Source organism: Urocampus carinirostris, chromosome 2 (assembly GCF_059441175.1).
Source record: "Urocampus carinirostris isolate Australia breed hairy pipefish chromosome 2, RoL_Ucar_1.0, whole genome shotgun sequence".
Lineage (NCBI taxonomy): Eukaryota > Metazoa > Chordata > Actinopteri > Syngnathiformes > Syngnathidae > Urocampus > Urocampus carinirostris.
This window is the reverse complement of record NC_142350.1, coordinates 55127489-55150264: the sequence shown is the minus strand read 5'-3', so window position 1 is coordinate 55150264 and position 22776 is coordinate 55127489. Positions and strand designations below refer to the sequence as shown.

Below are 22776 nucleotides of genomic sequence, written 5' to 3'. Positions count from 1 at the left end.
CATTTTCAGGCAGTAAGTTTCCCAAAGAGATAAATAGATATAGAAACCTTTAATGTCTTCTGTCTTTAGTTATCTTCATAATACATTTGTATTTCAATAAATTATCGTAAAACATTAAAAGTTCTTTGGGTTATAACAATAATAAGTTATTCACTTTTTCTCTATAAACATATAATGTCATTCTTTAAAGGGCGGTATAGAATTATCTAGACTTTACACTTCATTTCTTAAGAACATGCAACAGAATTAGCACAAGAAATACTTGCGCCTTAAAACCAAGACGCTCTTTTTTATAAATGCAAACCTGAAACAAGTTTGAGAGGTTCTGTACAAGCATGACTCAGTCCACAAAGTGAGGTCCTTTTTTTGTAAAAAGCATGCTTGTATTCATTTGTTGTTGAGATAAAGGCTGTCCCAATGCTTTAGTCTGTAGTGTGCAAATGTTTAGTAGACCAGGCTTGAGCTGAAGTCCCTTACAAATGTTTGAAATACATTCAAGATGTTGAAAAATAGAGCTTTTGTCACATGCAGCATTTCTCATGCAGACATCACCGGTGTTGGATTCGTTTCTCCGGATTCTGTAGGAAATTTCTCAATTTAAACTCCCTCAATGCACCTTCAATGCCACTAAAAACTGGCATTTGAATGGAGTGTTGACTACTTTTTTAAAATGAAAAATATACAATAAATAGTGACATAGTTTCTCGTTGTGAGTGCATCATGAAAAAGTAAATAAATGATCGGAAACAAAATAGAAAAACGGGGACTGCAACCAATGATTTTCAGGCTCAGGCGTCAAGTTTTCAGAGCTCGGTCATCAGGAGAGCTCTGAGGATCTTCTCTCTGCCCAGCCTCAGTTCCTCTCCACTGCACACACACAAACACATAGAATAACACCTAGATTCCAGGTTTAACGGTGCTTTTATAATGTATTCATTTCACTTCGTCTCATCTAACTAAGCATTTTATATCCCTAATATTCAGCTTGTGTTTCATATATTATCTTCAACTGTAGTATAGCTTTAGATTACAATCATTTTTTTCTACTTGCTTAAGTCTTCTACTTTTGTTTGGAATTCGATATACAAATGTGTCACCAGGGGGCAGTACAAAACAGTCATGCTGAAACAAGTTTCACAACTAACTGCCACATTCCATTTTCGATTCAAATTGCAATTGTAACTTTATTTTCCCCCTAGTCTAAAAACACTTGGGTCCAAAATGGGACCAAACCAATTTGGTTTCACTGATTTTACTCAAAAGAATCCAAAAGTTATTATTGTTCTACAAACTAAAGTCACTAAGGTTAAAATTGAGCCCATACTTGGGTCAATCTCACCTATATCTGTTTTGTTTTACTCAAAACGTTGTTGTAGTTTGTCCAGTACTCTTAAATCCCTTGGATTAAAAATAACAACTGTACCAATACTTGCATCAATTCAACCCGTTTTCCTGGGTCGTTTAACACAAAACGACCCAATAGTTTGAGTTGTTCTATACTTTAAAATCACGTGGGTTAAAAATAACCCAATTTGGGTCAAAAACAGGGCCAATAAAACTGAAGTAATCCGTAAAATGAAAGAAATTGGAAATTGAAAGATCTCCTTTAAAAATTTTTTATTACAGTTTTACTTAGATGAGAAACATATGATTAAATGAACATTTTAAAATTTTTATTTTTCTTAATTATAAAAATGAGTAAAAATTACCTAAAGATTGGACAGGAAAAACAAAACATGAAACGAGATTAACGATCCAAATTGTTTCTCATTTTAAAGGATTATTTTGGAGTAACAGAAATAGAAGTCAAAGAGAGTATTTAGTTAACGCTGTATAATTATGATATGTTTACAAGTCAAGTCATGTTTATTTGTGACGCCCTTAATCACAAAGACTCTCAAAGGGCTGCACAGACCACAGATTATTACGGACTATTCTGACACCATCCCCCGATCTAAAACCCACATGAGGGCAAGGAAAAACTCAAAAACCATAACATGAGGAAAATGAAGAAACCTTGAGAAGGGACCGCACATGAGTTTCAAAAAGGATTTTGGGGTTATTCTTTTGTGCCACAACCACCTTCGAAAAATAGGCTGATTTTGCAGAGGCAAGGGCTGCTTTGTACTTTAACAAGCTGTCACACCAGGTTTGACGGAAAACCTCAAGCTTGGTAGTGCGCCATTTTCCTTTCAGATTTTCTGCATTCTTGTTTAAGGGATCTAGTTTCATCAGTAAACCAAGGCGTGCGTCTTTTAGGTCCTGATTTAAAGCGGAGGGGCGCTACAGAATCCAGGACACTAGCCAGGGTAGCATTACACTCATTACAAATTGTAAACCTATAACTGGTGGACTAGAATCAGTAGTTTAGGTCTGACTACTAGGTTTGGAGGGCAGGAACAATAAAGTAATTAACCTGGTGCAAAAAATGTAATTTGAAAAATAAAATCGATGTTTACAAAGATAAAAAACAAACATAAGGATTATTTAACAGTACAATTTGAGAGATAGTATTAAAATGAGTCAAATAGTCAATTAAATTATAAAAAATATAAAAAAAAATAAAACTTAAAAATGGCAGAAATATTCTGTAAATAGGACAAGATTGTCTTCAATAATAAGACACTAGTAGATTGACACTCATCTTGAGAAGCTTTCTTTACTACTTTCTAATGATGTAACTTTTGGACTGTGCCACCAGGTGGCGGTATAACACAGTTATGCAGAAACAACGAAGATTTTCACAACTATAGTACTTTAAGCATTATAATTAAAGTGAATGTTAATAGGCTGAAAACAATTACAGTACAGTAGTATTCATATTTTTGAGCGTAAACAATATATGACAGTGTAAACAATTATCAGCCTGGCAACGCATAATACTAGTATACACTTGCAAAGGTGCACAGGATTGTCTTGACTTGTGAATCCTACATAAGATCTCAAGAATAGCGAATACATGCAATAGGACTGCTGTCGTGCATTCAAAGTGTCTGTGAAAGTGTTACCTGTCGTGATGGGCTGCAAGGTAAGGGACCACGTGAGGGAGGGGACTACAGTAGCACGAAGGGGAGAGGTGAGGAGAAGGCAAAGGGGAGGCACGGCACGGGCTAGCCACTTCTACTTTTGGCACATTATCCACCTGCAATGCACACATACAGTGGAGAATAAGTACTTAGTCAACCACTAATTGTGCAAGTTCTTCCGCTTGAAAATAGTAGAGAGGACAGTACAGACAATCACATTGTTTGATTTTTTTAAGAATTTATTTGCAAATCATGCCAAAAGTTTATCTCAATACTTTGTTATGTACCCTTTCTTGGCAATAGTCAGGGCCAGACATTTGCTGTAACCCTTCACAGGCTTTTCACACACAGTTCTGGTATTTTGGCCCATTCCTCCTTGCAGAGCTCCTCTAGAGCAGTGATGTTGAGGGCAACACCGACCTTCAACTCCACAGATTTTGTATAGAGTTGAGATCTACAGACTGGCTAGGCTACTCCGGTATCTTCAAATGCTTCTTATTAGGCCACACCTTTGTTGCCCTGGCTGTGAATTTGGGATCATTGTTATGCGGAGACCCAGCCATGTCACATCTTCAATGCCCTTGATGATGGGAGGAGATTTTCACTCGATATCTCTTAATACATTGCACCATTCATTCTTTCCTTTACACTGATCAGTTGTCTTTGTCCCTTTTCAGGATAAAAGCCCCAAAACACGATGTTTCCACCCCGATGCTTCACAGTGGGTATGTTGTTGTTCTTCGGATGCAATGCAGTGTTCTATATCTTCCTAACATGAAAACCAGAGTTGCTATCAAAAAGGTGTATTTTGGTTTTATCTGACCATAACACATTTTCTCAGTCCTCTTCTGGAATATCAAAATGCTCTCTAGGGAACCACAGACAGGCCCGGACGTGTATTGGCTTCAGCAGGGGGACGCGTCTGGCAGTGCAGGCTTTGAGTGTCTGGCAACCGATATATTGTAGCCTTTGTTACTGTGTTCCCAGTTCTCTGTAGGTCATTCAATAGGTCCCCCACTGTGTGGTTCTTGGATTTGTCCTCTTCGTTATCATTGGGGAAAACTTTGCAGGGAGCCCCAGATCGAGGGAGATTATCAGTAGTCTTGTATGTCTTCCATTTTCTAATAATTGCTCCCACACATGATTTCTTTACACTAACTTACACCATACTTTTCAGTCTTCCCAACCTGGTGCTGGTCTACAATTTTGTCTCTGGTGTCCTTTGCCAGCTCTTTAGTCTTGGCCATTAGTGGAGTTTGGAGTGTAACTGTCTGAAGTTGTGGACAGGTGTCTTTTATATGAATATTTTTTAATATTAATCTTACCTTAATCTTTTACACAGTGTTCAAACAGTTGCAATTAATACAGGTAACCAGTGGAAGAAGTTAGACCTCTTTTGACTACCAAAAATCTTGTTTTGTGATGACCAAATAGAAATAATGTGTTTTTTGTTTCCATATTCTGTCTCTCATTGTTGAGATTTATCCATGCTGACAATTACAGGCCTCTCTAATCGATTCAAGTAGAACTTGCACAATTGGTGGTTGACTAAATACTTATCCGCCCCTCTGTACATAAAGAAACACATACATGCACGCACGAAGCCTCATACTTTCGTATCACACATGTACCGTGTTCTCGTTCGTGTAGTATGTCACCTGCGGATAAATGGATGGCTGGATCTGTTTGTCCAGTGAATTAGTGGAGCCCAAATTTGGTTTGCTTTTGCAGGAAATGGCTGCAAGGGCTTCTGGGAGGTTGTCTTCATCTTCGTGGTTGCTGAGGAGTCAGAATTGAAAGATTCAAAAATTGGGTATACTATAATTTGTTAGGCTATTAGCATTAGCTGTTTATAAACCTATGGGAAAAAAAATTAAACATCACGCAAGAAGTGACAGTGAGCAATTTTCTTCATCCTTAAATAGTACTTTAAAAACAAAAAAACGTAAAATGTAACATTGTGTATATAAGGAGGCCACATAACTTTCAGAAGTTGGCTAGATTCATGCTACCGTGAAACACAAAACTTAACAGAATAGATAACAAACCCTGCTTGGATGTTTGAGAACTAATACAACTTTGAGGACCAACAATAATAAGTTCATCAACATATTTTTTAATTTAAAAAGTACCGAAACAGTATTTTAATAAATGTCCAAATAAAACTGACAAATGTATATTCTCTATCCTCCAAAAACACTAATTCACATTACAGATTTGTATTTTGCATTGTGTTCTACATCCTGATTGGCTAAACAGTCTCACTGCTTATTATTATTTGACAATACATTAATTATTTGTAGCAGCACGGTGGAGCAGTGGTTAGCGCGTGTGCGGCACAGTTCTGAGGTCATGAGATCGACCTTTCCTGTGTGGAGTTTGCATGTTCTCCCCGTGCTTGCGTGGGTTCCTTCCGTGCACTCCGGTTTCCTCCCACATTCCAAAAACATGCATGGCAGGTTAATGAGCGAGTGAATTGTCTGTCCCTGTGTGCCCTGCCACTGGCTGGCAACCAGTTCAGGGTATCCCCTGCCCACTACCTGAAGATAGCTCCAGCACCCCCGCGACCCTACTGAGGATAAGCGGTGCAGATAATGGATGGGTGGATAGTTATTTGTAAAAACAAACCAAAGTTAATACAGTACTTTTATTTGTTAAACAAATGCTTGGGCCTATGGCAAGGGTTTGTTCTTTGGTTTCAGTGTACAGTATAATAAGGTTGTTAATTGTATAATAATTATTAAAAAATTAAAGGTTATACGTCACAGATTTGACCTATCCTGGGTGTTGCACACTTCAAGAGGGACAATGATAAGTCCGGTGTGCGTTGGTTAAAAGTGTTTTAATCCTTTTCTGTTTGCATCAACTTTCTTAACATTTGTCAGTCTCTCATTCTGCTCTCTTTCACTCTCCCTCTAATGGGCCAACAGCTCTCTCTTTCAGGACCTCTTAGCTGCCCCTGGTGCCTGATCACAAAAACATGACTACAAGTGCAAAAGTTTAGCAAAACTAACAGAAAGGTCCTTTTGGGAACGTCTCAACTGCAATAAACATTGTCTTAGCCCTGGTGGCCAAGGTGTGACAGTACCCTAAGGACTAAGAAATAAAATACTTTTACTAATCACGTCATGTTTTGGCTTTGATAATACCAAAGACTAGTCTTGACGGAGCTGAGAGGAAAAAGTTTGTTGATTGAAAATCATCTACTCACTTCTTGATAGAGTATTTAATTATTCGAGTTATTATCGTACATTTTCTGTTTCTCTAAAAAAGGGGGAACCAGGTAGCCCCCTGATAACACCATAGTAGCTCAGGGAATGGTTCTACAAATAGCTCACCATTGTAATTTTCTAGGAAATTCGATTTCAAACTGGTGTGATGTTTTAGTGTTTGACTGGGGCTATTTTGAACTTACTTGTAAGAAGTATAACCTGGTAATAACATAACAATAACATAGAGAGGCCCTTTCTCAAGGTTTCTATTTTCCTTGCGCTAAGGTTTTGAGTTTTTCCTTGCCCGCATGTTGGTGTAAGATCAGGGAATGGTGTCATTGTAATCCTGTGCAGTCCTTTGAGACATCTTGTGGTTAAGAACTATAGAAATAAATGTGACTTGACTCGTAATAACAGGACAAAACTCACAAGCTGAACTGTCTGACGAGACGCTTCCTGCGATTGGTGCAGAAACCGGACTTGGCCTGGAGACCCTCAGACCCAAAACGGGCTTCCGGCTTCGGGGACGTTTTCTCCACCGGTAAACTGGACGCAGACGAGTCTTGAGAGGAGGTCTGATACCTGCCGGGAACATTTTACGATATAACGTCCGAATGTATGTCAATCATTTACTTAGACCAAGACTAAAATCAAACATTGATAAGAATGAATTCAGCACCAAGGACAGAATACTAAATAAAGGCCTTTAGTGGTAGACTGGTCTATTCATAATTTTCTGCTTCACCTACCACCCCCCTTTGTTATCTTTACTTTCTTTTTATCTGCTATTTATTACTTGCTCATTTTATTATTGTTGTTTGATATTCTCTGTACAGCGACCTTGGGTGTCTTGAAAGGCGCTTTGAAGTAAAAATGCATTATTATTAGAGATGGATTCGTACGTCAAAGGTGGAAGCGAAATGAGTTGTCATGACAATATCGCGGCTTTATTCAAAAGTGAGACTGCACAGGATGAAACTTCCCTAATAGCAAAGAGATTGAATGCACCAAAGACGAAAATGAATAGAACTGGCCTGTCCTTGAGAGGTGCGTTGGAGTTCTTTCCTCTTGGACTCACTGAACCTTCCTTCTATTCGGTGGAGAGCGAACCGGGAACAAGAAAAGGATGCAAATATGCCAATAGAAACGTTACAAAAGAGAACATGAGCCGGAGATGGCGCGCGGAATAGAACCCACCCGGAAAGCCGCCTCCATCTGGGCCTTCAGAATGTTACACTTGAGGTGGTCCGGGAGCAGGGACGGGGAGGAGGCGGCCGAGGGGTGGAGGGATTTTTCCGAGAGCTGCTTTTCTTCTCCCTTTGCGAAAAGGAGAAAAAAATAGAAAAAGGGAAACCAGAGCGGAAACGTCTCGAGTGTGGAAATGTGTCGGACCTTGTGGTCTATGTTGATGCAGAGCATGGGCCAGGCAGGACACTCGCTGTCGGACTTTGCCGTTTTACGGAAAGACGGGGACATGTCCAAGGTGTCCCCCAGACAGGCTGACGCTCGACACTCTAACGGAATGCAAGAAAGACACAAACTTTGAATATTTGTAATCGATTGAAGATTATTGATAGATGACCATCGGTTGTTCACTGCCCAGATTGGAAGACATTGCCTGACTTGGATAGCAGCAGAGCCATAAACGTCTATATGACCTGTTTCTTTCTAGTAGGTTCTGAATATGAGGACAAACGGACTAAGAGACAGTTTCTTCCCCAGGGCCATCACCCCCCTTAAACAAGCAGGCAAAACTGTGAAAATATATATCTTGTGACCTATTTGGGGTTATTTGTTGCTGCTAATTGTTAATGCACTACTTTTGATTACTTGTTACGATACACTATTTTTTTTGTCAGTGTGGCTGTGGGGCCGGATCCAGGTCTTCTGTTCTGAGGCAGGCCGGATCTGTTAAATAATGTCAACTTAAAATCTCTAGCTTTGTTTTTCAGTATTATGCTTTATTATTCGGGCTTTATTAGAACCTACCCTACAAATTATGATCACGGATAGTAAGGGATAATTATTAAACACCACACATTTATTCACAAGCAATTGTAAAAAAAGATATATATTTGGTATAGAATGTCTTAACTGGTTTATTGTAACAATTGAGTGAATGCACTTTTACACTTGAACCAACTCACAAACCTATATAAACTCAACAATGCCCTTTAGCGGAATGAGAACATTTAGTTTGCATTTATTAAAAAAAATAATAATCATAACGTATGATAGAAATGACCTAGAGACTCAATTCTATTTTTGAAACACTCAGAAATTTCTGGCAGGCTGTATTAAATCACATTTCGGGCCGTATGTTTGAAATACCTGGACTTTAGGAATGTTCAACTATTCTAGGTTTTTCCTGACATTTTCTGGAGTCACATCTATCAGCCACATCTTTAGATCTATAGAAACTTGAGCCATATTAGACCTATTTTTCAAGTAAAATAAGCAAAGATCTTTTAGAAATTAAAGTTTTTATTGTGTCTTTTTTTTTTTTTTTTTTTAGAAAAATGGGTGAAATATATGGTAAACATATTTTATTTGACCTGGAAAAAAGAAAGAAACAAAAAAAAACATGCTGTAAAAAAATAATAATAAATAATCCTTCAAATGAAAGACTTAAAATAACTTTAATTTGTTATGAAATACTTTAAAAACGCATGTATTTGTTTTTGGTTGTGTCAGACAATTTTGCTCATTTTAAGTATTTATTTTTCGAAAAATAAGTCAAAATATAGTAAAAATATGTTATTTATGTTTTTATGCTTTTCGTGAGTTTAGGCTGGTAGCTTTAAAGATTTAACTCTAGAAATATCATCATAACTTAATAATCACACCAACATTAAAGCTTTAACTGAAGAGTTGAATAGTTTAACATTTTCAAGTTAAATTTTATTTTGCTTCTTTGTCAAATAAAACAAAAAAACAGCTTTATTTTTTGTTGTTGGTCGTGTCTGACAATTTTGCCTATTTTTAGTAATTATCTTTCGAAAAGGAAGATAATATGGTAAAAACATTTCATTTTTAACCCAAAAAGCATAAAAAACAATAAAAATATCGTAAAATGAGAAAAAGAATCCTTAAAATGACCAAAATATGTGTGCATTTATCAGAACATTAGGCATTGACTTGAAAAGCGCTCTATGAATGCAGACCATTTACCATTTTTAGATATCGAGTAAATCGGGAATATATTCGTTTTTGAGACAAAGCGAAGCCACAAGAAAGCAATGTTGGCGTGATTTTTGTGGAGACTTGTTGGAAAACAAGGCAACAATTCCAGGCATTTACAGTCACTTTATCCAAAATGTAAGCAATTTCAATCTTTGAAAACATAAAAATTCAAGCATTTTCGAGGATTCAAGCACCGCTTGGACACTGTTATGAATCTTTCAAGCTTTAACTCAAAGTTAGGTCAGTTAGGTCTCTTGCATGGTTTTTAGGTCCCAAGCCGCTACGCTGTGACCTGTAGCACTGGCCCTCTGTCGCACCTGACAACACAGTACCATCTAGTGCTTAAATATTACACACTGTGGCTTTAACGCTCCAACCCTTGAGGTAAAGCTCAACAGTGTCTTAATAGTCGCTTAATAGTTATACAGCGGTATTTTCTACTTACAAATGTCTTGAACATACAAGTTTTAGGATACAAAGTTAAAAATGCAGTACAATAGTTCTACTTGGCAAACCAGTGCATATGCATTGAATCCCAGCATGCTTTTCGTATCTCCAGTTAAAGTTCAAAGATAAATGAATATTTTTATTATTTCCTTTATTCTTTGTTTTTATTTAGTGATGTGCCTCTTTTTTTTTTGTTTATTGTGTGGTAATGTAATTTTAACTTTCTGATGCTATTTTATCATTTATTATTTGCAGGGTTTGGAACGAATTAGTGCATTTACATTCAAAAGGTGTCTCTACTTACAAATGTATCAGGTTACAAAGCTACTCCCAGAATGAAGTAAAGGTACCACTGTGTAATATTTAAAAAAATAACTCAAGATGTGTTTTATTCAAGAGAAACAAAAATAAAAAAATAATTTTATTGTCCTTATTTTCTGTATCTTGCCCTTTTCGTGAAATGTAATTACTGTTCAAAGGGATTTAATAACATTTACTTACAAATACCACAAACATGACTTGTTGCACTTTACCACAATTTGGAATCTTGGTAATTTGGGAAACATATATATATTTACCAATTTACAACCGTGAAGGTAGAGCAGTGTGATTATAACATGATTATCCAACAAAAATAGAAAACCCTTTGCATATTTTTTGGTTTTGAAGGCAATTCATTTTTATCACGTCTTTACGATTGAGGAATATTTTTGGTGTATTGAATGAATATTTTGTGAAAAGGGAATCGCTGACGGAAGCTTTGCCTTCGCGAATTTTCGCAATTTTTCACAACACGAACAATTCAAACAGGTTTGTAGAACCAAACGCCCCCCCCTCCCCAACAGTTATTAAAGGGTCAAAGAGCAAATTAGATTAGATTACAGTACTTGTACCTTGTCACGGAAGACTTATTTTACAAGGAATGACCCCAGACAACTGCATACTGGAAGTAAATCATCCAATGGAGCGCGACTCTTAATTAATAAGAGGAAAAAACAACAATATGCAGATGCCTGAAATCCCCTCAAGGAAAACCATTAAGTGCATGCATAAGCAGTTTCCAAGAGCAACCTTCAGGCACTAGCTGATTTTGTGGTGGGAGCAGCAGAGCCAGGGTTCGTACATTTTTTATGCCCAAATTCAAGCACTTTTAAGGACTTTCAAAGCCCATTTTTTTCAATTTCTCCAGTACCATTAAAAGACGAAATCCGCCACAAACATCTGCGATTTTTAATCTCTCAAGTGCATTTATCAAGAGATATGATTTTTAGTCTTGAGTAAATCGCAAATATATTTCTTTTTGAGACAAAACTCTCCCCATATAGGTGCAAAGGCAAGGTGGAGCCACCAGACAGCGGTGTTGGTGTCATTTTCAAGCAGACCGATTGAGAAACAAGGCAACAATTTCAAGCATTTAAGAGCAGTACATCGAAAATTTCAGCATTATCAAGGATTTCAAGCACCTGCACGGACCCTGTAAATAATCTTTTAAGATTCAACTCAAAAGTTGAAATAACTAAAAACTTTAACCTTAAAAGGACAGTGTGTAGTATTTTGTGCCTCCTGGAGATACAGAAAACTAAAAATGACGGTAATATGTAGCTTACATTTTCAGTTGCAGGAAGTTATTCCCATTTTAGGTTACAACTGCGAAACGCCACCTTTACATTTTCACGGCCACTACGTGTATAATAGAATATACCTTTATTGTCATTGTTACAAAATGGGTTGAACATATTGTGACAACGAAATTGGACGTGGCACTCCAGTTTCACATTTAACAGTGAGGATAAAAGCAAGTAAAGAAGATAAAGGAACATAGAAGATAGCAAGTATTTATCAAGGAAAAGATGAGATATAAAAGAACACTGAAAGCAAAAAGATTAACTGGAGAGCCTGAAGCCGGTGCACTCGCGCGCACCGCCATCTTTGTTAATATAATAGTGCCCTGCTTGGGTGTAGCATGCACCTGCACTCTTGGGCGAAACCCGTAGGGAGCGATGACTCTTCATAGGACAATGCCTTATAAACTAATGCCAGCTACTGTTAATCACGGGAAGGAAGTTATGGTAAAGCGAAGCCATCGGAGAGCAGTATCGGCGTCATTGTTAAGCAGATTTGTTGAGAAACATGGCAACAATTTCGAGCATCTCCAAGCAACGTTTCAATTCTTGAAAACACGGCATTCAAGGATTTCAAGCATCCCTACAAACTTCTGCAGAGCTTTTGGCGGCTATTTTTTAGCACTTACTTATTTTGTGGTGCGTGTGGCAGAGCGTTTCGTGGCTGTGCGTGTGGCGGCGATGTCGGCGATGGACTTTGCCCGAATGCCAAGTCTCGTTTTCTTCCACGTTGAGATGCTGGTCTGAGCCGGGACCGCTCAGAGGGAAACTGAAGGACCAGACGGCACGGCAAAAGCAATATATGAAATGCATTTTCCCCCCCTCCGTCGTATTCTATAATGAATTCCGGAAGACATTTAAAGTACAAGATGAAAAAACATTTCATGTTTCTTTATTTTTTAGGCAATGTGGCAAAAAACATTCATGATTTCCTGAAGGCAAAAAGCGATTTCGGAATAAAGCTCCACCCGGCGCCAAAGCACGTTTACGGCACAGCCTCGTGTAAACAAGTAGTAGGGAATAAATGTCATTCAGGCTGACGCTGTAATTTCAAGAGGAGAAAGCAGCACACAATATGCATGTCGAAGGACCAATCCGGCCATATGTATAAATGAATACCTGCAAATATATGCTATATAAAAAAATGACCACATTAAAAGATCGCGTTACATTATATGTGAATACAGTATATGATATTAATGCGATTTATTCATATATCTATCATTTATTTTTTGTTGTGTACAGCGTTTTGTCAAATATTTCGTCGCATATTTTGTCACATATTCTTTTGCGTATTTTGTCGAATATTTGTATTTTATCTTGTCGTGTATTTTATCATTTACTTCGCCGTGTATTTTCTCGTGTTTTTTTCATTTATTATGTTATGTCTTTTGTCGTATATTTGTCATTTTTTGTATTTGTGTGTATTTCGTCACAAATCTTGTTGTGTAATAAGTCATGGATTTTGTTATATACTTGGCCGTGTAATTTGTTGGGTACTTTCTCACATATTTAGTTGCGTATTTTGTAATTTATTTTGAAATAACAAAAATGTTGCCCTGTATTTTGTCTTTTATTTTGATATTTATTTTGTCACGTAAATTGTGGCGTATTTTGTTTTTTATTTTGTAATTTACTTTGTCATTTATTGTGTTTTGTATTGTCGCATATTTGTCATTTATTTTGTACTTGTGTATTTTGTCACAAATCATGTCGCGTAATAAGTCATGGATTTCTTTATATACTTGGCCGTGTAATTTGTGGTGTATTCTCACATATTTAGTTAAGTATTCTGTAATTTATTTCGAAATGACAAAAATGTTGCCCTGTATTTTGGCGCGTAAATTGAGGCGTATTTTGTCTTTTATTTTGTAATGTATTTTCCAACATATTTAGTTGCGTATTTTGTTATAATTTGTAATGACCAAAATTTTGCCCTGTATTTTTTCATGGAAATTGTGGCGAATTTTGTCTTTTATTTTGTATGTATTTTGTCGCATATTATGTGGTATTTAATCGCATGCTATTTCATTTTTTCTGTCGCGTATTTCTAAGTATTTCGTCATTAAAAACGTTATTCAAATGAAGGGACAGGTCAAACGGGCTGGGCTATTCACCCATTGGTTGATCGAGGAGTGAACTGATAAAACTGCACTGCCTTTTTGGCTATCAGGTTGAAGAAAGAGAGACATTAGTAGGTAAGAAGCTGAAGCAACTGCACCGCCTCTTCATTTGAAGAAAATTATGACGAAATTCATGACAAAAATGTCATATTTAGGTATTACGTCATTAATTTGGCATGTGTTGGCACGGCATATATTTGTAGGTAATTTTACATTGAATTCTACATTCGTCCTCTATGGGTTGGACCCTAATAACAAATAATGCTCTTCAAGCTCTTTTGTCACATATTTCCTTACTGCAGTCAACAACAAAGAAATAAAAATGTCAAAGAGGGGTGGGCACATTTCTTTGTGTATTTCAGTCCATAAGCGATACACATTTTCTGTTCCCATAAAAAAATAATCATTTTTAGAGCGGGCTCTCCAGTCCATAGCAACAAAGATATTCTAAGACAGGATCCAACTATTCACAAGAAAACAGCGATTAGCGTGAGTCATGTTACATTTTTGAGGCGTCGATAAGAAAGGCGACGTGGGGATGGGATGAATAATAAAGGGATGATGACGATGATGAGAGGTTCCTTTTTTTCTTTGCATGAAGGGTAAATTTGTGTAAGTCCAAGGTCAAAGTGTAGTCATGACCTTGTCCATGTGAATGACACTGATGATGGGCCCTTTGTGCAAGCTGCTGGTTCGCTGGGGAGCGACGGGGGGATCGAACGCGGGACCGGTGGAGGGCGAGGCCTCGACGGAGGGCCTGAACACAAACATGAGCGTGCACACAAGACACACACAACACGGACACGCATGAGATGCATGACATGAGGTGAGATGGAAACAAAGATAGCACGGAAATCTTGACATTTGGGCTGGTTTTCTTCAAGCCGATAAAACTGCTTCTTGAATGGGAGCTACACAGCAGTTATGAAGAGTATTTTATGTTTTACAAGCATAATGGCCATTCTACTTGAGCGAGGTTGTTGGGGAGCGAGGTTGTATTGCGCCAGATCTCCGTGGCCACTAGTACACGAAAACAGATTTTGTTGGTATTTATTGGGGGTGCCTAGACATCAAACACAGCTAAAACCAATCCAAGAGGCCTTAAGTACAACTGTGAATTTTTACAAAAAACGGTTGTACTGTTTGGGAGCCTAAACGCCACATACGAACACACATGCACACAAAACGACAATTATAAATAAGTTTAAGCCTTTTGTATTATAAATATTTTGATATATTTAAGACAACAGCAATTTGTTAAAGGGACAGTGTGGATTATTGAATCACTAGACGTCGCTTAAACGATGAATCGGACGTTTTAATTTCGATTCATGTAATTTAAAGCAGAGCATTGAGGGGATACTGTGTAATATTTGACTACCAAATGTTGTTGTATTGGATAGTGCAACTGAAACAAACGCTTCAAAGCACAACGAAGAATACAAACTACGGAGACTCAAAAGAATCAAACCGCACTATATTACTTACAAGGTTTTTGGGTTATTTCAGGTACCGTAGCAGCAAGATGGCGGGTAATCCTGTTATCACCTTCAAGGTGAGCCTCATTTTTATGTAAAATACATGGTAAAGTTTTGACCAGCGAGTATTTCAAGAATGCATGATAGTTAATGGATTTTGCTTATTATTTTAATCTACAATGTCAGGTTTTTTAAACAATTTTTTTAACCATTTGGAAGTGCTAAAAAATACAAATTATCCCTTTAAAATATATATTAGTTTACTGACAAGCATTCTTATATGATTGTATGATTAGTATTTGTTGATTTCAATGCTATGCGTTATACAAAATTTCATGTTGCTCTTTTGTGTGCGTGTTATTGTAGTTAAAATATAAAGGACACAAATTCCAACAAAAACAAGTTGCAGTTTTAATGACACGTCTATATTGAATACACATTGGTTTCTTGTTTTTGAGGGAACTTATGATTGGTAAAATCGGTGGATTAGTAACTTTTGTATTATGCAATGACATATTACAAATCTAAGCTTAAAACACACTTCTATTCTACAGCATATGAATAACCTATTTTTTATGTTGACAATATCAGGAGATGGTGTCGTAATCATCTGTAATAATAGTTTGCAATTGTCTTTGATCTGTGCAGCCCATTGTGACTCTTTGTGATTAAGGGCTATACAAATAAACATGACTTGACTGTAAAAGAGATGTTTTTTTTTTACATTAAAGTTTCAGATTTTCTTCCAATTTTAAAATCCATTAGCCCCGGCTCTCATGCAAAGCGGCGGACAGACCAGCTCGGTGGCTTTCAGGTTTGGGCGCAAGCTCCCGAGAATGGGAGCCCACAGGCAAAATAGCAGAGCCGTGTCCTAAAAAGTAGTGCCAAGTAAGTGATTGTACCCGTGGACACGCCCGCCTACCTGCGTGATGCCGTGTGTCCAGTAGGCTGCAGGTAAACGGAGGGCTTGTAGGCAGGGTGGGCCGGGCGCCAAGCCTCGTGACCCGACATCGGAATGTTGTGTTGGAACTGGAGGAGGATTTACGTGACACAAAGAAAATAAACTCTTCTTTTACAGACAAAGCCAGACTTGTATATACCGTACTGCAGGGTTCGTACACAAAGTCAAGCAAGTTTCCATTTTGCAGAATATATCTGCAATTTTTAATGTTGCTTGTGAATTTATCAAGACAGGTGATTTTGGGATCTTGAATAAATCGAGACATATCCCTCCCTGTATACCGAAATATGCAACTCACATTATCAGTTGCAGGAAGTCCATTCCATTACAATTTACCACTGGGAAATGCTCCCTTTTTGCATGGCCATAATAGATACACAATTATTGCAGTACTACACCTGTTTAGGTGTAGCATGCGCTTGTCCTCTTTGGTGCGCCCCGTAGGGGGCGATGACGCTTCATAGGACAACGCTGTACAAACTCATGCCAGCTTTAGTCAATCACGATGGAAGAAATGCAAAGCTACTGGGGCGACAATGGCTCAGAAGGTAGAGCGTTCGTCTTGGGATCAAGAGATCGCAGTTCGTATCCCGGCTCCTCCGTGTTACATTTCGAAGTGTCCTTGGGTAAGACACTGAACCCCTAATACGCAGGTTAGCGCCTTACATGGCTGCACAGCCGCTATTGGGATATGTGAAACACACTGTAAAGCGCTTTGGGAAGTCTTGACTTGAAAGGCGCTATATAAATGCAGATCATTTCATTTTTACCAGAGAGCAGTGTTTTTTCTAAGCAGACTCGTGAAATATGGCAACAATTTCAAGCATGAACATGCACTTCACCCGAAGTCCACGCATTTTCAATTTTCCAAAAAAACAGCATTAAAGTTAGAGTGCTTTAAAGGATTTCAAGCACCGGTACGAACCCTGGTACAATGAATCTGTGTGCAAATGTGTATGTAGGTCATGGAGGTTACTCACTGCATGTAGACTGGGATCAGGGCTGGGATGGGGGCAGAGAAATAATGACAACAATCAGCGATCACAGATTAACTTTGGTACTTTATCTTCATGTACAGTTGAGAGGAATGTGATTATAGCCTGATCAACTTTGTATATTTCTAAAGGTCACTTCTGGTAGATCCAGTTGTATTTCCAGAGGGACAGGCCTAACAGAAAGAACTATAAATACTAGTTCTATTGGTGTGCGTTGAGATTGATTCACTAAGATATTGGCCTACTATATTGTTTCGTGTATAAGGCACATATTTTTTCAACCTTAAAGTTTGGGTACGCGTTATACACAAGGCTTTACCGTATTTTTGCAATGATTGATAAGTCAAAAATTGCAAAAAAATCGGTTGCAACAGGAATCAAACCCAACGTCACAGCGGTGAGAACGCTGAATCTTAACCACTGGTTTATGATATCTAATTATCACACTATTTTTGGTCATATACCCACAACAAACAGAATGGAGAAAACAGAAATTCGCCCTGAAAAATGTAAAAAAAAAACAAAAAAGAACGATAGAATTTATGATCATTGTAACATACAAATCCACAACAAAATTAACGTCTCTGGTACCATGAATAATGATGGTGTGATGATAAGATAATATCTAATGCCTTTTTCTATATCATTCAATCACTGGTGATCTAGTGGTCAGGATTCGACGCTCTCATTGTTTCAGCCCAGGCTCGAATTTCATTGCACCCAAAAGGAATGTTTGAGCTATGGAAGTCTGAAACAAATTGTTATTTATAATATTTAATTAAGGGCAGCACGGCGGAGCAGTGGTTAGCTCGTGTGCGGCACAGTTCTAAGGTCTTGGGAACCTCCTGTGTGGGTTCAAATCCAGCTACCGGACTTCCTGTGCGGAATCTGTATGTTCTCCCCGTGCTTGCGTGGGTTTCATCCGGGCACTCCGGTTTCCTCCCACATTCCAAAGACATGCATTTCAGGTGAATCGGCCGGTCCAAATTGTCCCTAGGTGTGAATGAGCGAGTGAGTTGTCTGTCCCCGTGTGCCCTGCGATTGGCTGGCAACCAGTTCAGGGTGTCCCCTGCCCACTACCCGATGATTGCTGGGATGGGCTCCAGCATTCCCGCGACCCTACTGATGATAAGCGGTACAGCTAATGAGATGAGATGAGATATTTAATTAAAAAAAAAACGGGTGCGAGTTATTAAGTATATCTTAAGCATATTTCATTGGCTGAGCAAAAAAGCAATTTGTAAACGTGTAACTGTCTTAAAATAAAAGCTATGCACTGCTCCTTTTCAATAACAGCATCAAAAGATAGTTTGCTAATACTATCACTAATTCTATTGTTCAGAGCTGAAGTGTGCAATAAGTCAGAGGCGAGAAAGCCTAATAATTGTTCAACAATTTAACTTCAAAAGTTGTCATTGATTTGGCACTCAGAGACTGACAGATGGCCTACATTCATCAAATATTTGCTACTATAAACGTCCAAACAGATTTCTATTTGAGTCTGACTACATTTGAATGCACGTCGTGGCTCAATATTTACGCTACTGTTAGCGGCTAGTTGCTTACACCAGAGAATTGTGGCGTATCATACGTGACAGACTTGTCATTGCTGTTTTTTAATATCTGTAGTTAGAGCCAATGAACCGCGGCAACAATTTTGCGGAAAAATACCGACAGGCTAATTAAGCCTGGTTTCTTAAACGGGGTGTCATCACAGCAGTTACCAGTAATACAAGTGATTTTAGTAGCTAATGGTAGTTTGGTTGATCTTTAACATTAAAAGTAGCTACCGTAAATTCCGGACTATGAGACGCTACTTTTTTCCCAAACGTTCAACCCTGCGGCTTATTCAGTGATGCGGCCAATTTATGTAATTTTTCTAACGGCCGCCAGCGGCGCTCGAGTACAAAAAGTAAGATTTAGACCGGTGTAATATATGCGCAGAGGAAGACTGCAACTTCTTGGCTTGTGCATACAGTAAATTACATTAGCATAAACATACCCTCATCATGCAAAATGCAAAAAGAAAGGCACATGACGCAGCTATCAAGCTAAAAGCAATCGAGCAGTCCGATAAAAAAGGAGCGAACGTGTTGCCAGCGTGTTTTGGAATAAGGGAGCGTGGGACGACGTCTATATGACGAAGTTTCTTTCCGACACTAAGGAAGACGACTTTGACGGCTTCAGTTCTAAGGAATAAGATGAGGACGATTTACCGTGATTTTTACAAGTACGGTATGTTTTTTTAACAGATCCATTTACTGTGTTGCGAGCGTGTTGCTCGCGTGTTGCTACCTGTCACAGGCACCGTTTGGGATGAAAGTTATTATTATTAAAGCTTTGAAGACTCTCTCGGTGTACCGTCTTTCTTTGTAAATATGTGTAACCATGCATAATATGTATTTGCAACTGTATATTTTTGTAATGTCTTTATTTCAGAGACTTATTCTGCTATGTTTCCCACGGGCGAATAAAAAAGGGGCGAAAAAAACACAAGCTGACGTGAAGTGGGGACCGGTAAAGGTGGGTGTTTGTGCACGCGGCAGACAATAGTATATATTCGTACCACCCTTACCTTTGGAAATATACACTTTTTTCCTAGGAATACTTTTAACGGGACCCGGACTGCATTAAACCTTAAGTACGGGTATTATTTTCCGTTCATTTTGCCGGCTGTGATTTCTGGACTGTGTACTTTTATGAAGGACATTTAGTTTCAATCGCGGGACTTAGTCGGGTTTGGGTTAATTTTGTGTTTGTGTTACATTTTTTTAATGTGGGTGCATGCGGCTTATATACAGGTGCGGCTTGTGTAAGTACAAAATCTGTTTTCCTCTTAAAATGTGGTGGGTACGGCTTATAATCAGGTGCGCTCTATAGTCCGGAATTTACAGTACCTACTATATTATCTGTAATTAGAGCTAATGTACTGTAATAAAATGTAATGGAAGAGTAAAGCAGAGATTATTTGAACCTTGTATAAAATCCCTTTTAAGCAAGTTGAAAATATTTACTTTGGCCAAATAATGCCCTTTTGAACGTTCGTGTCCCGATCAGTAAGAAAAGATGGTGTCATTTCGCCATCGCAAATCTTTTCAACTCGCACAAAAGTGAATTCTATAAAAGGTGCCGATTATCTGTGCTTTACTGTTTTATTACATTTCCCCAGAAATAAGCCATTTTAGTGACGCGTGTGACATAGGCTTGGGGGGCATTTTTGGCAAGACACAGGCCTTGAGCTCCCTCTTGTGGCTTAGTTTGAAAGTAATGTGTGATATGATATACAGTGGAACCTCGGTTTTCGAACGTCTCTCAGTTCGAACTGATCGCAGTTCGACCAAAAATTTCGAGAAATTCTTGCTTCGCTGTTCGGCCAAAAAATCGGAGTTCGAACGCCGGTAATGCGTGAGTGCGTACGCCAGGGTGCGATGCTGAGCGGCGTACGGGTGTAGATGGCTCTTTTCCTGACCAACTGTTATCGCGTGCGGACGGGCTTCATTTTGCTTTCGCTTTTAATATAGGTGTACGACGTGTTTTAGCCACTAATTATGCCTCCGAACAAAGTCAGTGCAAGCAGCAAAAGTTGCTACAGGTGAAAAAAGAAAAGTAGTGCGTACAACTATTGCATTTAAGACATGTCAGTACTTCCTCCTCCATCCCACTGCCCACCGTCCACCTGCGCCTTCTGCTGACCACAAAGGTAAGAAATCCTAGTCATAATTATTTTATATTTATTTTTACACGTTCATGTTAGCGTAATCTTTCGTACGGAAGATTACGATAACGCGAACGTACGATTAGCCTGGGTTAGCTTTATGTTTACGTTGAACATTCAAGGTAAACATTCAGGGTGTTGGGACGGAGTCCAACTTTCAGGGTGTTGGAACGGAGCCCCCTTTCCAATGAACCGCTCACTACTTGTTGTGGAGACCTGGGTGCTAAATGACTTGTAAACCACCTGATTTTTTTATTTTTACACGTTCATGTTAGCGTAATCTTTCGTACGGAAGATTACGATAACGCGAACGTACGATTAGCCTGGGTTAGCTTCATGTTTATGTTAAACATTCATGGTAAACATTCAGGGTGTTGGAACGGAGCCCAACATTGAGAGGGTTGGAACGGAGCCCCCTTTCCAATGAACCGCTCACTACTTGTTGTGGAGACCTGGGTGCTAAATGACTTGTAAACGACCTGATTTTTTAAATTTTTAAACGTTCATGTTGGCGTAATCTTTCGTATGGAAGAATACGATAATGCGAACGTACGATTAGCCTGGGTTAGCTTTATGTTTACGTTGAACATTCAGGTAAACATTCCAAGTGTTGGAACGGTGTAAAACGATTTACATTATTTTTAATGGGAAAATGATTTCGGTGATTAAACAAATCGGTTTTCGAACAGGGTTCTGGAACAGATTATGGTCGAGAACCGAGGTTCCACTGTACTCAGTAATAATGTGGTAATATTATCACATATGAGTCTCACTGGAGTATAAGTTGCACTCCTGGACAAACTATGGAAAAAACTGCGACTTATAGTCAAGAAAACATGATTATTGGTCGAGCTTGGACTGTTTCAGGCTTTAATTCCTGCGGGCCTTAGTTGTGTTCAGGCTGGATTTTTTTTAGGCCCGATCTAACCTCTAATGAAAACATTTTCTAACGAAGTGTTTTTTTTACTCAATTTCTTTAAAATACACATTCCCGACAAAGTAGTGTAAAGAAATGTATGCGATTTTTGGATGCATTTCAATGCAAAACTGGTCGACGGCGACGCTAAGACAAGAGGAGGGTTAGGTGCATTTCTGTATAATTGCATACAAGTGGTGTTTTTGATGTTACCTGATGCGTGGTGGCTTGGCAGGAGAAATGGCAGTGACTAAAAGGGCAAACACACAAGCTGTTAGCAAAAGACACGCATACTTATTCTTTGTCACTGCCATTGACGCGTCAACTTCGCGTCGGCGAGAACGAGGATTTAAGAAGCATTAAGCAGGTGCCACTCAAAGTCTTGAGCGCGAAGTACTTTCTCGAAATTATCAAGGTAAATCATTAACTAGCGTGAGCCTGTTCAAAGGATCAATGCTAACCTATGATTTCAAGGCGCCAGAGGTTACTCTCTTCTGTCTGGGAATGGGATTATACAAACACCGGACATTTTATTGTATCCCTGAAATAATGACTTCCGATACAAGTCCTTTATTGAAATTCATATAGCTTCACAAAGAGAGTTGACACGGGATTTCAATTTTCATTCTCTCGCTATGGCTGAAATAACCAAGGTAAAAAAAAACATTGTCTTGCTTGAGCCCTCATCTCAATCCTGTGGCAGTCTTTTGCATCTGTTTGCTTATGAAGAATAAGTCAAAACACAAAACAAGAGATGTGCTGAAGTACATTGAAAGCCGAAACAAATCATCTTGGTCAATGCCTTAAAATGTTGGGGGGAAAAAATTGAAAGCAGAGTACTATTACTTGCATAACTTTTAACCAAAATGTGTGAAATAAAATGAAAATTTTCAATTTTGAATTGGGTTATTATTAAATAACACTGATTATGATATGTACAGGACTGTAAGAAAATTTGAATATTGTGATAGTTATTTATTTTCTGTAACACAATTAAGAAGGATATCCTAAATATTGGAATTCATGACAACAAATTGACAGAGTGTTTTAATATTGCGTCTTTACTTCGAGCTTCAATAATCCCTGGTTCACTCCTTT

At 38.3% G+C, this 22776-nt stretch overlaps 1 protein-coding gene across 2 annotated transcripts in view; it reads right to left on the bottom strand.

Annotated features, from left to right (window-relative positions):
* Positions 1-246: 246 nt before the first annotated feature.
* Positions 247-22776, bottom strand: part of epb41l4b (erythrocyte membrane protein band 4.1 like 4B) — a 62070-nt gene continuing 39540 nt past the window's right edge. The window contains exons 13-23 of one of the 2 annotated variants that reach the window (XM_088327192.1): positions 21892-21928; positions 17033-17054; positions 16014-16120; positions 12120-12259; positions 7631-7752; positions 7436-7555; positions 7273-7328; positions 6668-6820; positions 4685-4805; positions 3009-3142; positions 247-867 (exon numbers count right to left, since the gene is read on the bottom strand). In XM_088327192.1, coding sequence (XP_088183318.1) covers positions 804-867; positions 3009-3142; positions 4685-4805; positions 6668-6820; positions 7273-7328; positions 7436-7555; positions 7631-7752; positions 12120-12259; positions 16014-16120; positions 17033-17054; positions 21892-21928 — 1076 coding nt within the window. In that variant the 3' untranslated portion in view covers positions 247-803. The remainder of the gene's footprint in view (positions 868-3008; positions 3143-4684; positions 4806-6667; positions 6821-7272; positions 7329-7435; positions 7556-7630; positions 7753-12119; positions 12260-16013; positions 16121-17032; positions 17055-21891; positions 21929-22776) is intronic. The other variant, XM_088327193.1, reaches the window with a different exon arrangement.